The sequence below is a fragment of the Alligator sinensis genome, unplaced genomic scaffold (genome assembly GCF_000455745.1).
Source record: "Alligator sinensis unplaced genomic scaffold, ASM45574v1 scaffold219_2, whole genome shotgun sequence".
NCBI classification, from domain to species: Eukaryota; Metazoa; Chordata; order Crocodylia; family Alligatoridae; genus Alligator; species Alligator sinensis.
Window position 1 is genome coordinate 264,966 of NW_005842822.1, and position 14,737 is coordinate 279,702.

The 14,737-nt window shown below is 47.1% G+C and overlaps 1 protein-coding gene across 1 annotated transcript in view; it reads right to left on the reverse strand.

Annotated features, from left to right (window-relative positions):
* Nucleotides 1-250: 250 nt before the first annotated feature.
* The window catches only part of LOC102374938, a 19,303-nt gene continuing 4,816 nt past the window's right edge, over nt 251-14,737 (reverse strand). Inside the window, exons 2-9 of the mRNA XM_006035319.3 lie at nt 13,596-13,709; nt 10,766-10,803; nt 10,614-10,720; nt 7,491-7,604; nt 6,776-6,920; nt 5,252-5,400; nt 3,517-3,656; nt 251-2,520 (exon numbers count right to left, since the gene is read on the reverse strand). Coding sequence (XP_006035381.2) covers nt 2,399-2,520; nt 3,517-3,656; nt 5,252-5,400; nt 6,776-6,920; nt 7,491-7,604; nt 10,614-10,720; nt 10,766-10,803; nt 13,596-13,701 — 921 coding nt within the window. The 5' untranslated portion in view covers nt 13,702-13,709 and the 3' untranslated portion in view covers nt 251-2,398. The remainder of the gene's footprint in view (nt 2,521-3,516; nt 3,657-5,251; nt 5,401-6,775; nt 6,921-7,490; nt 7,605-10,613; nt 10,721-10,765; nt 10,804-13,595; nt 13,710-14,737) is intronic.

The following is a 14,737-nucleotide window of genomic DNA, read 5'->3' on the forward strand; positions in this document are numbered from 1 at the left end:
GTGCCATTTTTGTCTCCCTGCTGGGAGACAAAAACAGCGCTAAGGTTAAAACCACAGCTTTTGCTTCCCTGCTGATGAGGATTTCAGGGCCCCCTGATTGTTAGTGGCCCCTGGGGCCAGGTCCAGCTGGCCCATCCATTAATCCGCCTATGGGCTCAGCTCAGAGGTTATTGCAGGACCAGGCCTGAACACTTAACTCCCAGTGCAGGTATGTAGACCATAAATGATTTGTTACACCAAGCTGCAAATGTAATGGGAAAGTCCGGCAACTACAGGCTTTATTTAAAAGATCTGAAAGAAAAGAAATAGGATTTTCACTGCACAGATTGCACTGGTTGTTATGAACATGTTATGTTAATAGATCTCATCTTTGTGCAGCCTTGCAAAGACTCTTACAGTGCCACCCACCTAAGGATCTCAAACAGCTTTACAGACCCTAATAATAGCAACCAGGCCAGGTGTTCTAGTCCCTTTTCTGGCAGAAGAAAACCAAGGCACAAAGATGTTAGTTAATGCATGTAGCTAAACTCACTTGGCAAAGCCATAGCAGAGCTGGGAATATGACCCTCATTGCCTGAGGTACGTTCGTTCACTTTAAGCCTGGGATAAGCCTATGCTTAAAATCTTTGAAGTAGCTTTAACAATCCAAGCACACTGAATGCAGAATGTTAAAACCAATACTGCAAAAGTAAAGCTCAAGTGTTAGAGTAGCTCTTCTTGTGCCACGTTGGAAGGGGAGGAGCAGCTTGAATTTGAAAGGAGTTAAGCAAGCAACTACTGATTCCAGTGGGACTTCTGGGTGCTTGACCCTGACCAAAATCAGGTCAAGTGTGTGGCAATATTATAACAGGGAGCTAGGGACTCCCATTATTTAAGGGAAAAGCAGCAGCAGGGATGTGCCCACATGGGGGAAGAATGCAGGGGAGTAGGCAGCCAGGGAACCCATACGTTATAAGTGCCTATTGCAGGGTTAGCTGCCCAGCAATAGTTTGGTAAGGCAGAGCCCTGCTTGGGCAGCTAGGGCACTGCTATAGTAGCCACAGTAGCAGCAGTAAGCTGCCCTGGAGGCTGAGGGGGGCACCTGTGGCTGGGCAGCGGATCACCTAACTGGAAGGGGAGGAACCAGGGGATATAAACCTGGGCCCCCAAGGCGCTGGGGCAGTGCAGGGAGAGAAGCACCTGCCAGCTCAGGCTGGTGAGGAGTGAGAACTGCAAGCATGCCTGGTACTCCCAGGGCTGAAACAGCCAGACAGTAGGGAGGTAGCTTGGCAGTATAATGGCAGATAATGCAGAGGGGAGCCTATGAATTTGAAGTTGCTGCTTATGGGGTTTTTTTGGTTTGGTTTGGTTTTATACTGGAGGACTGGATGTGGCTGCAAGGGATGGAAAGGAAGGCACAGGAGTGCCTGAGGGACATGCTAGGTTTTGAGCCCTGCAAGAGGCAGGGTGCAAGGCACAGGCAGCTTGAGGCCAAGAGGGCTAGAGCTTAACCCCAAAGGGGGCAACACAGGTGTCCTGAGGCCATCGAGGGGCTGAGACTGAAAGGCCAGGCCAGAAGCATTGGACCTTGGCTACCAGTCTACAGCCAGAGTAATCAGTAGGCTAAGGCTAAGAAGGCCAAAGCCTATACAAGGGAGTCACTGGCAACCAAGTGACATCTGTGAGGCCTGGGTGTGTCTGTAGGGGTGGAAGGAGGCCATGAATAACCATTAAAACAACTGGTGCCCTGGGGCATGGGCAGGGCCAAAAGGGCCCCACTTAGTGCTTGATCAAATAATCTCATCCAGGCATAGCAGATGAGAGGAAGGGGAGGGTACCCTGAGGGGCCAGAAGGGGGCAAGAGCCGTGCAGCCACCAGGGGCTGTTGTGCCTGCCCCTGGGGCCTGGGCCTGTCACAGCTACCCACCTCTGTCACCATTGGCTGATAACTTAATTAGAGCCATGATTTTATCAAGGGAAACCAAAACCTCAGTGTAAAACTATGCATAGATCTGTATATGCAGATCTGCCACCTGTTGGTTGAGAGCCCTATTCAGACTGTCTGTGCCCAAGTGCCAGAAGCCAGTCACCATAGAGGCTGTACCTTTGCGAGAGTTGTTTTTGTCTCTTCCTCTGGTACAGAGTTAAAATACCCTTTAACAAAGCACAAAGTGATCCAGTGAAAGGTGCTGGGGAAAGTATGATCGGTCAGAGCAGAAGGAGAAAGTGAGAGACTACTGAATGCTCATATACAATCATGGCACTGTCCTTAATATCCTCTTTGTTGCATTCACTCTTCCATAGGAGAGTTGCAAAGGCACTAGGGCAGGGGCACTGTGAGAGGATACCAGTGAGCACTAGGTGCCCAATTCCCATTTGTGCCTTTGAAAACATCCCCCATAAGGTCTCCATTTCTCTTTCACTCTGTAGACTCTGAAGTCGATGGTAGTTCCAGAAGTTCTAGAGGCCGTTTGCAACATCTCCATATGACTATTCCCAGCCGAATGACAAAGATAACACAAGCCGCCACCAGTAGCACAACTACAAAAGAAACAATATGTTACTGGGTGAGAACATAACTAATTAGCGACTTCTCTTTATAGGGGTATTTGGGCAAAGAGTTAAACTGACAAAGAGCTCCACATAAACCCCAGTATTGTCCTAGTACCATTCCTTCACAATATCTACAGGGCAAGTTTCAGATCCAGCTGTCAGGCAGAGGAAGGTCTAGTTTGCACAAATTTTACTACTCTGAGACAGTCAGAAGGAGAAAAACCTTCTAGTTACGCTACTGGAATAGGCAATGCCAGCAAAGTGATCTGAGCTTCCCCATCCTCCATGGGATGTGGAATGGAAGCTGAATCTGTGCAACTGGGAACTCTCCAGCCCTCCCAAGTCTTATTTGGCCTTCCCCACCCAGCAAGATCCAGGAGAGGGGAGTAGCTCCTGTAGAACACAAGGGTATACGCTATCCCACTTGCAAGGTAAAAACGCATGCAGGGTATTGAGGAGGTGATGACTTGGAGGGAGCTGAAATATGCTGCAATGTAAAATGAATTGGAATGATTTTAGTCTGTGTTTCAACCCCAAAGTAGAAGGCCCCAGGGTAATAACGCCACAGTTAGGTTGGTCCCTAACTTTGTTTCATGCACAGAGTTCTGTGCAATAATAAAGGGACTTCATTTGGACTGCAGAAACTTGGATCTTTTTTTTAAGAGTACTGTGTATTCAATGTTGTTGCTTACAGCCTGGAGGTGCCTGGTGTGCTTGGAGCTATTGCAAAATTCCCTAAGCACGTGGAGCTTCCTAGAAGCTTCCCAGTGTCATCCTCCACATCATCCCCACTACAACTCTTGTTCCAACTTGCAGGGAGCCTGCTTTTCAAAGTAAATCCCTACTTGTTTTACAAAGGTCACCTGTAGCAGGAGGGTCCTTCTGCCTGCATGGAAAACACACTGAGGAAAGGACATGCAAGAGACTCAGGAGAGCTAAGTGGGCCGCTTTTTATAACATTAATTTAAACATTAAATGACTCACCTAGAAAAATGCTGTTGGTGTTTGGAGGTGAAGGGCTATAGTTCTTACACACGCTGCCAATCAGGGCTATAATGACCACTGGGTAAATGGTGAGGTTATAACGCACATACTTGTCCAGCAGGAAATTTTCAACATAAAACCTGGGAAGGAAAAAGAAGTGGCAACATCTAAACACACCTTGTAGCCAGTTTTTTTCTTCTAGGTAACTTCCAAAAGGAGCAGTTGGGAACAGTTCTGAACAATCCCCAGTCTGGATTTGACTATCTCTGTTGCTGGTCAGATCTAGAGATGAACTTAATGTGGGGCTTGTCAAAAAGAAAAAGTGAAGTGGGGTCATCTGAGGAAAGGCGAACAAAAACAAATCACAATTCACTGTTTCGTAGAATATTCGGGGGGGGGGAGGAATTACCTTTTTCTGCAGAAATTTCAAAACCTGAAATATTTTTGGCTAAGACCTAAAATAAGTCCATTCAGAAATGGAACTATGGGGCCTCCTGGGAGTTGCAGTGTGAATGCTTCACATTCCCATTCTCCTCTCTAGGCCTGGTTCCCTGGTCAGACTATAGACTGCACAGCAGCAACATTTCACAATGGAAATGTTTGGTTTTTCTGGCTTTCATTTTTTTGGGGGGAAAAGACAAAATCAATACCATTTTGGTCTGAAGCAGATGCTTTTATGAAAATTCTTGTTTACGCCAAGATTCAGTCTTTGTTGGAAAAGAATGTGAATAGGAGGTTGCCAACTAACCCTGCTTTGTGCTGAATTACCCTGCTCCCTTTGTGTTCAGTTATCTAATGGCCTAATGAGGCTTCTGCTTAATCCAGAAAATACAGCAAACCCTTATGTCTCAGCCTGACCCTGAAGCCATTTACTAGCAAGATCCAGATAGCAAGCATAGAAGCACAAAGGGTGTGAGCTTGAATCACTCTCTATTTATTTATCCTAGTTTAAGTCACTATGAACCCCAGTCGCCAGCAGTAAAAGGAAAAATACTGCACTAGCTCAATGTGGACACAACATTTGCTATGTGGAAGAGGTCACAACAGTGCAGAATAGCTCCCCAAAATAGTCGGTGCTCACTAGAAATGAGGTATGACCGGGGGCTGGCTAAGAAACAAATGCTGCATTGTGGTGTCTACTCCTAAGGGCTCAGGTGGGAGACAGGGCAGCCCCCTACATGCATGATATCTCAGCCACCTCCTCTCCTACAGGGCAAGTGTAGCCGCCTCCCCCCCACAATCACTCTCACTTTGCTGGATCTGGCTCCTCACCTGCACAGGACCTGTCCCAACTGATCACACCAACCTACCTCACAAGGGTGTAACCTGGGGGTCTCAGAGGAGAAGTGCTATGTAAACAGGAAGTGTATTATCTTGGGTCCAAATTGCCACTGCCCCAGAACTATAGCCAGACAGTTGTGGGGACTTTTAGCTACTTTTACACTATCCCCAACCTTGAGGCAGGCTGGCCCTAGGCTGCTGGTAACCCAGTGGCCTGTTTCCTGGGATGACTAAGGGGTATGGGGTGAGAAAAGCCACATACATGCTAACTTTTGCCATGACTCCTAACACAGGGCCTTGCCAGGGGTAGGTTACATGCTGCTCTGATGCCTCCATGCTGGGAGAACCCTCTCCGGGGATGGAGTCTGTTAATTCATTGTAAAAGGCAGCATCTGATGGACTGTCTAAGAGGTCTTACAAGGTGGGGAGGAGGAGCACCTACCATGCCACCTACCATATGAGTAGTTTAATGGCAAGGATGCACAGAGAGATGGTAGTTGCAGTCTTATTGGACACGTTTCCCTCATAGACCAGCACGACAGTAAAATTCAGCAGGGTAGCTATGGTAGTCCACGTCGCATACAGTGCAATCCCATTTTGGACCTACCACAGGGTACAATGAGACACTGACTGAGGGTAAGAAGCCAACACTCTGTATTCCTCCAGCACAGATCCTACCAGCCCTTCATGCCCCAAGGGAGGTTAAAATGGCTCTGCTACAACATATGAGGGTAAGAGCAGGATGAAAGAAGCCTGCTCCTAGCTTCACAGGAGCTGTATTTCCGGTTCTATGTTTCACAGAGGTCCCATCAGCACTTCACAGAGAGGGGTCTATGGGGAAAAGGGAGGGCAATGGATCCAAAACTATGCAGAGCTCTCCACCACCCTTGGAAGTCCCCCATAATGCTGCACAGCCAGACTGAGAAGGCTCCAATCCCAGTGGTCAGTACAGATCCCCACCCCACCGCACCCACCCCTATCCAGTTTGTTTCCTTCACATTTGTTGCATAAAGCATGATTTGGGCTATACACAGTAGGACTGTTACTACTTCTTCCTGGATTGTGAATTCTGATGCCTGACTCTGTCAGGGCTGGAGACACAGGTTGAGAAGGAAGTATATATGTGGCAAGCAGTTCCAGGGGCGTAGTTCAAAACTGCAGTCTGGAGAGATTCCTCATGTCACAGATTCCCTGGAAATCCTCCCTGATCCTCAGACTGTGGCTTCTGAAATGATCCACTTTCCAATGCCTGTCCCTAATCCAGCTGCACAGAAGGGAATCAAGCACTCAGGGAGAATGCTGTGGGCTAGGAGGGGAGCCAGTGCAGGGCAGGATGAGGAGAGTGTAGAGTTTCTTGGTCAGAAGCAAGGTAGAGAGGAAGGGATCGGGTGACAGCCCTGGAGCTCCTTTTGCTGAACCTTTCAGAATAATTCAGCCTGAGGCAGGCACCTGGCATGAAAAATTCAGCTTGAACAAGTAATGTTTGACAGGGGTGGAGGGTGAGCTGGGGAAGAGAAGGCATATTTTCCACTTCTTTTCCTCTGTGCAGTTTACCGGGCACAAACAGCTGGTGTTCTCAGCATTTGAAATAAATAATTTCCCTTCAGAATAAGATACCAAGTGAAAGGCAGAAGGAAGGAGGTGCTCAAGCAACACACGTTTTTCTCGATTGCATTTGCCATTTTTTTATAAGTAGTCTAATGGACTACAAACCAGTGTTTGGCAACCTGGATTATCAATCTCAATGCGAAGCATCATTCTGCAGCAACTCGAAACATGAGAAGGACCTGCTCCTCTTCTTTCTCACTCCCCTTATGTCAGCAGAAGGGGAACTACGAGAGGCCTCTATATGCATGCTACTGAGGGGAGTTAGCACTGAAGGAAGGGTTTCAACTCTCACACTCCAGAGGTCATATATTGGGACTCTGGCACCTTTGGTAGAACAATGAATAAGTAACAGCTCTCAAATGTCACATACCAGAATGCGGATGAGCCACAGATCTACTTTGTGACACTTTAGGAACCAAGCAGCATGAATACTCAAGGATCGGTGTGAAATGAAGAGACAAAGGTAACTGGCCAAAGTAAGGGCTGCCAGGAAAACCAAGGCTGGGATGAGGTACCTAGAGGAAAACACATGGGACAGTGTCTTAGCTTAACTGTATATTGGCTCAATTGATGTCCTAGCTCATGGCCTTTCTCTTGTGCTCAGAACAAACTAGGGATGAATCAACCCTTAACACAGTTTTGGCTTAACCTAGAGCTAGTCCACTTATGCTACATCTCACAGAGGAATTTTAGGAGCTGCATTTCTCTGACTGCCAGCGAAGTATTCCCCTTCCTGTATTTCTGCTGCACTATGCCCTTGAAAATGACTACGGTCACAAGAGTAATCCAAAGGCCACAAGAGCAACCAGATTTATGACAAGTGATTCAAAATGACAGCTTCAATTTTGCCACTTGCATTCAACATATGCAAGACCAGCAGGTTGGTAAAGATCTTAGTCATAGCTCATGGCCCAGAAGCAAATGTTACACAAGGTCAACACTATATAAAGGTTGCCTAGCCTTGCCCCAGGCAATTTTAAATTGAGTGACTACCTTTTGTTCTCTGGGATTACACAAATGTGTAATAAGCAGCGAGTCAGATCTAGTGCAAAGATTAGAGGAGCTCTGTTGCAAAGGTCACTTACTCTCGGTCCCACAGGAAGAGCCATCCAACAATAAGGATGTTGTTCAGTATCCACACCAGATAAAAGGATATCGGCAGTAAATCTGGCTTCATATAGACCCATCCAAGTTCATTCCTGTCGATGAAAAGTGGGCTTTTTCAGAAAGCAGCATGGACTGTGTCAGATCCACCAGGGAAAAAGAAGCAAGCATTGCAGGTCTGATTTTCCTCTCCCTTACAGTGACTCACATAGAATTTGTGTTTTGCCTGCTTGAATACAATTGCACTAGTGTCAGGGAGAGGTGAACCAGGCTCAGTGGCTTTACAATCACCGTAATACACCATGGTAGACCATTGCATGCTATTATCAGAAGCTATACCCCCATATATGCAAAATATCAGCATTGATGGTTAACCCTAATGTCCTCACACTCCATAGCACCAATGCCTACTGTATCCTCCCTCTCTGACTGTGACGTAAATTGGGATCAGTAATAGGCATACTTTTTCTTATCTGTCTGCTAGCTAGGCTGGAGAATACCATACCATTTTATGTTTGAAGACTGCTCCCAGTAACAATTCTTGCTACCAACCAGTTGGTAGATTTGGAGGTAGAAGACTTAATTCTCATTTACACTATGGACTCTTTATACTGCTCTGGAGCTGTAAAGGGGCTGCCATCTTGATGAGAATCAGGAGGCTGAGTTTTCTGTTCAGATTTTTCTACACGCTTGAGCTAATCTATTTAGCTGATATACTGTGGGTGCATCTACATGGGTATTAATGCCCCGTATTTATGATGCATTAAGTTTAGTACCTGCAATTTACAATGCTCTGTAAATTGGTGTTACTGCACATTAGTGCAGTTGAACAGGTTTTTGGGGATGCTAGATTTATTCTACTACACATTAGCGCATTAGCATGGGTTTTGCCCACTGCACTAACGCGGAGTAAAATTAGTCTTCAGCACATTAAGCATCTCATGTAGATGCATCCAATATGCCCAGTCAAAACACTGCTCAGGGAACTGGCTAGGACAGGGGTGGGCAAAATATGGCTCATGGGCCAGATCCAGCCCACCAAGGGATTTTATCTGCCCTGCAGCAGGTCCTGTGGCCCCACTGACCCAGGCACAGTCGTGTGTGGCTGTGGTGTGTGCAGCCAGCCCCACTGCTCCCAGGTGCACAGTGGGGTTGGGGCAGTGTGGCAGCCAGACTCTGCTTCCCAGCAGCCCCAGTGGCTCCTTCCAGCTGCCACTGCTTGTGTCACCATCACCACTGGAGCCAGCTCCACTGCCTGGGCAGCCCGGCTCATCCATCCCACACCCACCACCAGGGGTGCCAAACGGAGTGGGCAGGCAGGGTCTCCATGGAGACTGGCCTTGGACCTGTGTGGGCAGGGCATGCTCAGCTGGACAGATGGGATGGGGCTGTGGGCAGGTGTGGAATCAGAAAAAATATCTGCCTTAAACTTTGATTATTTTAGTTATAAGATGACATAACCGCTTTGTGGAGAATTGCTGGCTCTGTACAGTAGAACAGATAAGAGAAAGTGTTTGTTCTTTGTAACTCCTCTGCAACTGCTTCGCTCACCGCGGCCTTGAAGATAGCAAAAAAGTATGTACAAATCTGATTTCCAGGTGCAAGAAGGAGGTTTGTGAACTAACCTCGCCTCCCCCATTAGTTCCCATCCTGATTACAGCAAAGAAATAATGAAGTAATATTATAGCCGCTTTTCATGCTAATTTCACTATATGATCACGTGAGTTGTAAGCAACTGTTAAAAAGTATATAAGCCTCCTGATTTTGCTCTTGGGGGGGACCCCTTCCAAGTGCTTGGGAAATCCATGTCACTTTGGAGTCCCCCCTACAGCTGTAGTTTCTTTTGAATAAAAGCTTCTGCTGACCTGACCCAAAAGTATGCTGCGTGTGTTTCCACGACACAGGTGGGGAGGAGCATCCAGGAGTGGGATGGGGGTGGGACTAGAGGTGGGTGGGGCTAGATCTAGGGGTGGTGAGGGGTTGGGGCCCTGGACAGAGCCACGATCCACTGCCCGCAAGTCTCTGTGATGGGCACCGGTTTTGCAGATGGGTGTGAAGGGAGTGGATTGCGGCTCCACTCTGGGTCCTGGCCCCACACTGTCACCATGCCTAGATCCTGGCCCCAGCCCCACCCATCCATCCTGCTCCCACATACCGCTCTCCACCTGCCCGTGGTCGCACCCCATCCACTTGGCTGAGTGTGCCCTGCCTGTGGGGGTCCCAGGCTGATCTCCATGGAGATCCCAGAGCCAGAGCTGGGATCACTGCGTGGTGACAGCACACAGCCAGGCCCCAGGACACTTGGGGAGTTTTGGTGAGCTTTGGTGAGTGGGCAGGGGCAGGGTGCTGACCCGGCCTGCAACAGCTCACCAAAACTCCCTAAGTGGCCCTCCAGCCCAAATAATTGCCCACCCTGGGGCTAGGGTATGCAGTAAACTAAGATTCGGGAATCTTGTGATTCTTATCCCTTGAGTTCAGTGGAGATGACACCATGGCCTTTTCCACCACATTCTACATCAGGGTAACTCTTGATTTCCTGATGGGCACCTCTATGAGATCAGAGCCAGACCCCATGGATTTTGGTAAGGCGAGAACACAAAGTGTCATTCCCTAGTACTCCAGGTAAATACTTTTGGGTAGCGGTGCTCATCTGTGCATGCAGCTAGTGGGTCAATCAGTAGTACTTACATAACTGGGTACCACATAGATGGTTAGGGGCAAGGGATTATCCTGTATGAACTACACTCTCTTCCTTTCTACGCCACCAATAGGCTCACTGCTTCCATAATGTCGTCGTGAAGGAAGTCAACTCTTCTGCTGAGATATATTTTCAAGCAACTCTATTTTTTCCTTTCCCTGGGTTTCCTAGTCTTTCTTCCATTAACATTTTGTCTAAACAACAAACACTTTGGGGCAAGTCTTGTCTGGATCTTATGCCTTGTGCAGTGCTAAGTCTGTACAGGTAATAAATAATCAAATAGTAGACACAATGCATGAGACTTGACCTTCCACTCTGACTAGACACCTCAAAGAGGGGTGCCCCAACTCAGCAATGGTGGAGCAGGAGGAAGACTCCCATAGTCAGATTTTATGGAGAAAAATACCTTCTGCAGATTCCTGAGAGTGCATAAATCAGCCAAGCAAACTGCCAGAGGAAGATGACATTCCAAATGAGGAAGGTCCCACCAGCCGGTGTGAAGCCCGTGTTGTACTTGGGAGGAAGGTCCCCCCAGCCGGTGTGAAGCCCGTGTTGTACTTTGTTTGAGATGTTTCCGACGCTATTGTGGAATATACCTGTTGCATGGAAAGTTATTGCAGGAAAACATGTTACAGCACAGAAGAGACTACTAATCACCATACCCTGCAATTCTCCCTGGATCTTACTGCATCAACATAAATCCATGAGACCTCACAGGACATGCTTGGAGAAATGATGTCTGGGCTCTAATGGGCTTGTTTTTTACAAAATAATTAATGAATTATTGTAAGTTATGAAGAACAGGTGTGAAATGCCATGATAAGAAGGAATTTACAATTACACAAAACCAGAAAAGCCAGTTGTGCTTGAAACCTATATCTGGAAGCTAGGAGTGAAGTTCAGGAGAGCTGGCTGTACTTTAAAGAAGCCTTGCTGAGAGTGCAGGAACAAACCATTCCAATGTTCAGGAAGGCTAGCAAATATGGCAGAAGACCAGCTTTAAGAAAGGGAAAAAGGAGGATCCAGGGAACTACAGACCAGTCAGCCTGACCTCAGTTCCTGGAAAAATCATGGAGCAGATCCTCAAAGAATCCATTTCTGAGCACTTGGAGAAGACAAAGGTGATTAGGAACAGTCAGCATGGATCCACCAGGGGCAAGTCATGCCTGACCAACCTGACTGCATTTTATGATAAGGTCACTGGCTCTGTGGATGTGGGGACACCAGTGGATGTGGTGTGCCTTGATTTTAGCAAGGCTTTTGATATGGTCTCCTGCAACATTGTCACAGGTAACCTAAGGAAGTATGAGCTTAATGAATGGACTGTAAGGTGGATAGAAAACTGGCTGGAGCATCAGACTCAGAGTAGTAATCAATGGCTCAATGTCTAGTTGGCAGCCAGTATCAAGTGGAGTGCCCCAGGGTTTGGTCCTGGGGCTGGTTTTGTTCAGTGTCTTCATCAATGACTTTGATGATGGCATAGAGTGCACCATCAGCAAGTCTGCAGATGACACCAAGCTCAGGGAGTAATAGATACACTGGAGAGTACAGCTAGGATTCAGAATGACCTAGACAAATTGGAGGATTGGGCCAAAAGAAATCTCATGAGGTTCAACAAGGGCAAGTACAAAGTCCTGCACTTAAGACAAAATAATCCCATGCACCAGTACAGGCTTGGGGATGACTGGCTGGGTAGCAGCTCTGCAGAAAAGGACCCAGGGGTTACAGTGGACAATAAGCTGAATATGAGCCAGCACTGTATCCTTGTTGCCAAGAAGTCTAACAGCATATGGGGCTGCGTTGATAGGTGTGTTGCCAGTAGGTCAAGGGAAGTGATTATTCCCCTCTGGTCAGCACTGGTGAGGCCACATCTGGAGTACTGTGTTCAGTTTTGGGCCCCCCCACTACAGAAAAAATGTGGACAAATTGAAGGGAGGCCAGTGGAGGGCAACAAAAATGGTGAGGGGGCTGGGGCACATGAGGACAGGCTGAGGGAACTTGACTTTTTTGGTCTAAAGAGAAGACTGAGAGGGGATTTAATAGGAGTCTTCAAGTACCTGAAGGAGGGTTCAAAAGAGGATGGAGCTGGACTGTTCTCAGTGGTGGCAGATAACAGAACAAGGAGCAAAGTCTCAAGTTGCAGGAAGGGAAGTTTAGGTTAGATATTAGGAAAAAATTTCTCACTATGTGGGTAATAAAACACTGGAACAGGCTACCCAGAGAGGTGGTGGAATCTCCATCCTTGAAGGTTTTCAAGACCTGGCTAGACAAAGCTTTGGCTGGGATGATCTAGTTGGCGAGGGTCCTGCTTTGAGCAGGGGGTTGGACCAGATGATCTCCTGAGGTCCCCTCCAACCCTCATTTTCTATGATTCTAAGCAATATCCATACTTGACAAACTCTCCCTCATCTGGAGTTGAAAGCTGGTGGCACTGCTCTGTATAAAAACCACAGAAAGCAGATGTCTTTTCCTGCTGCCAAGGCCCCGGGTGCTATACAGCGGCTATGTGGAAACTCAGTGGGCGCATCTACATGTTCATTAATGTTCTTTAGATACTGTGTATTTAGTTTAGTACTTGCTTAATAAAGTACTAACTAAATGTGCAATAGGTAGAGTTACTGCACAGTAGTGCCGGCTTATAGTTATTTTGTGACGCTGACTGTGCATTAGCCTAACAACACTGTGCAGCAAGCTATTAGCATGGTTTTTAACCAGCACACTACTGTGCAGTGTTATTTGGCTAAAGCGAAGTAAGAGTCTCATGTAGATGTGCCCAGTAAGTACAGAGGATGCAAAAGTGTCTGTTACATGTGTCACACCCTAATCCAAAGCCCACCAGAGTTAAAAGAAACGTGCCCCCTAGCTCTGTGGGACTTTGGCTGAGGCTCATATAGGCCAGGCTGAATTGCAGCCAATGCCCCATGACGGTTTCCCCTCTGGAGGGTTCATGGCCCAGGGGGATGAGGAGGCAATGGCGCCATTGCATAAGTCCCCTACACACAGGACAGTAAAGCTGGCTGGGTGGGAGGTATAAGCCAAAGTGTGTAAAGGAGCAGGGTAGAAGCTGGCATACTGATTTGGTGCCGATGGGAGTTCCAAAAGGCTTTTGCCAGGATGTCCTCTGATACTTTCTGAAGAAGGGCAGCTCCCACAATTTCTTAGGGTATGGATACATGTACAGTTGGAGCCTTTTCAACAAGGGAACATTTCACAGGGACAGCAGGAACAATACAAATGTAGCAAAACTGCTCCAACTTTAATACTGGATGAAGTAGAACCCCTGCCACTCAGTACCTCATTTACAAACCCCCTGAACTGGAACACAAGGAGTAGTGGGTCACTGGAATAAAAGCCACAGGGCAGAAATAGCAACTGCTGCTTGCATTACCTTTGAAGAGTCCCGTACCGGCTCCAACATTAAACACCACCATGATTATGTAGATGGCAAAGCTCAGAAACATTATAAAGATCTTCAGTTTGTTGTGTGTAAACATCTTGCAGGCTGAAAAGGAAAATGAGAATAAGAGACAGAGGCAAAATAGATTTCAATCCCCTGCATGTTTGTATAACTCGGGCCACCACCATGGCCTTTTGTCTCCAGGGGAGTCAGAGGCTCCATCAGATCAATGTGTCAAAGGGAGATGTGGCCCTCAGAGAATGTCTACAGAGCAAAATGAGGTTATAACTGTAACACATACTAGAGCAGCGATTCCCAAATTCTGACAGATTGCGCACCACCAATTTAAAACAATACAACCTTAAGTAACACCAACAAATTTTCCAGTTCAGCCTTAAGTACCACCAACAAATTTTTGTCATATAAAATAATTATAATAAATCTGTTAACGTGTACCACTGACAGGTAGTCTGCGTATCACTGGTGGTACAGGTACCAGAGATTGGGAACCGCTGTACTACAGTATCTGTGCTCGCTTACTTGAGATAGCATGATTGAGTATAGGCATGAAAATGCAGTGGCCTGGGTTTAGTATATGCTAGCAACCAGAACAAGTTCCCAAAGCCTTAGAAGGGTTGGTATTCTGGTAACCACATGCAAACACAATGCCGTGTGTTCACTGGTTTTGTTATTCATAGATTCATAGATTGTAGAGTCAAAAGGGACCACAATGGATCATCATGTCCGACCCCCTGCCCCTGGCAGGAAAGAGGACCAAGGTCAGGTGACCCCAGCCAGGTGACTATCTAGCCTCCTCTTGAAGACCTCCAAGCTAGGTGATAGCACCACCTCTCTTGGAAGCCTATTCCAGATCCTGGCCACCCTTACAGTGAAAAATTTCTTCCTAATATCTAAGCTAAATCCACTCTCAACTAGTTTACACCCGTTATTCCTAGTCACTCCCTGGGGCAACTTAGTAAACACCACTTCCCCTATTCCCCATTGACCTCCCCTAATAAATTTATAGGCGGCCACAAGATCTCACCTCAGCCGCCTCTTGTGAAGGCTGAAGAGATTCAGCTCTCTCAACCTCCCCCTGTAGGGTCTATCATGAAGGCCACTAATCATGCAAG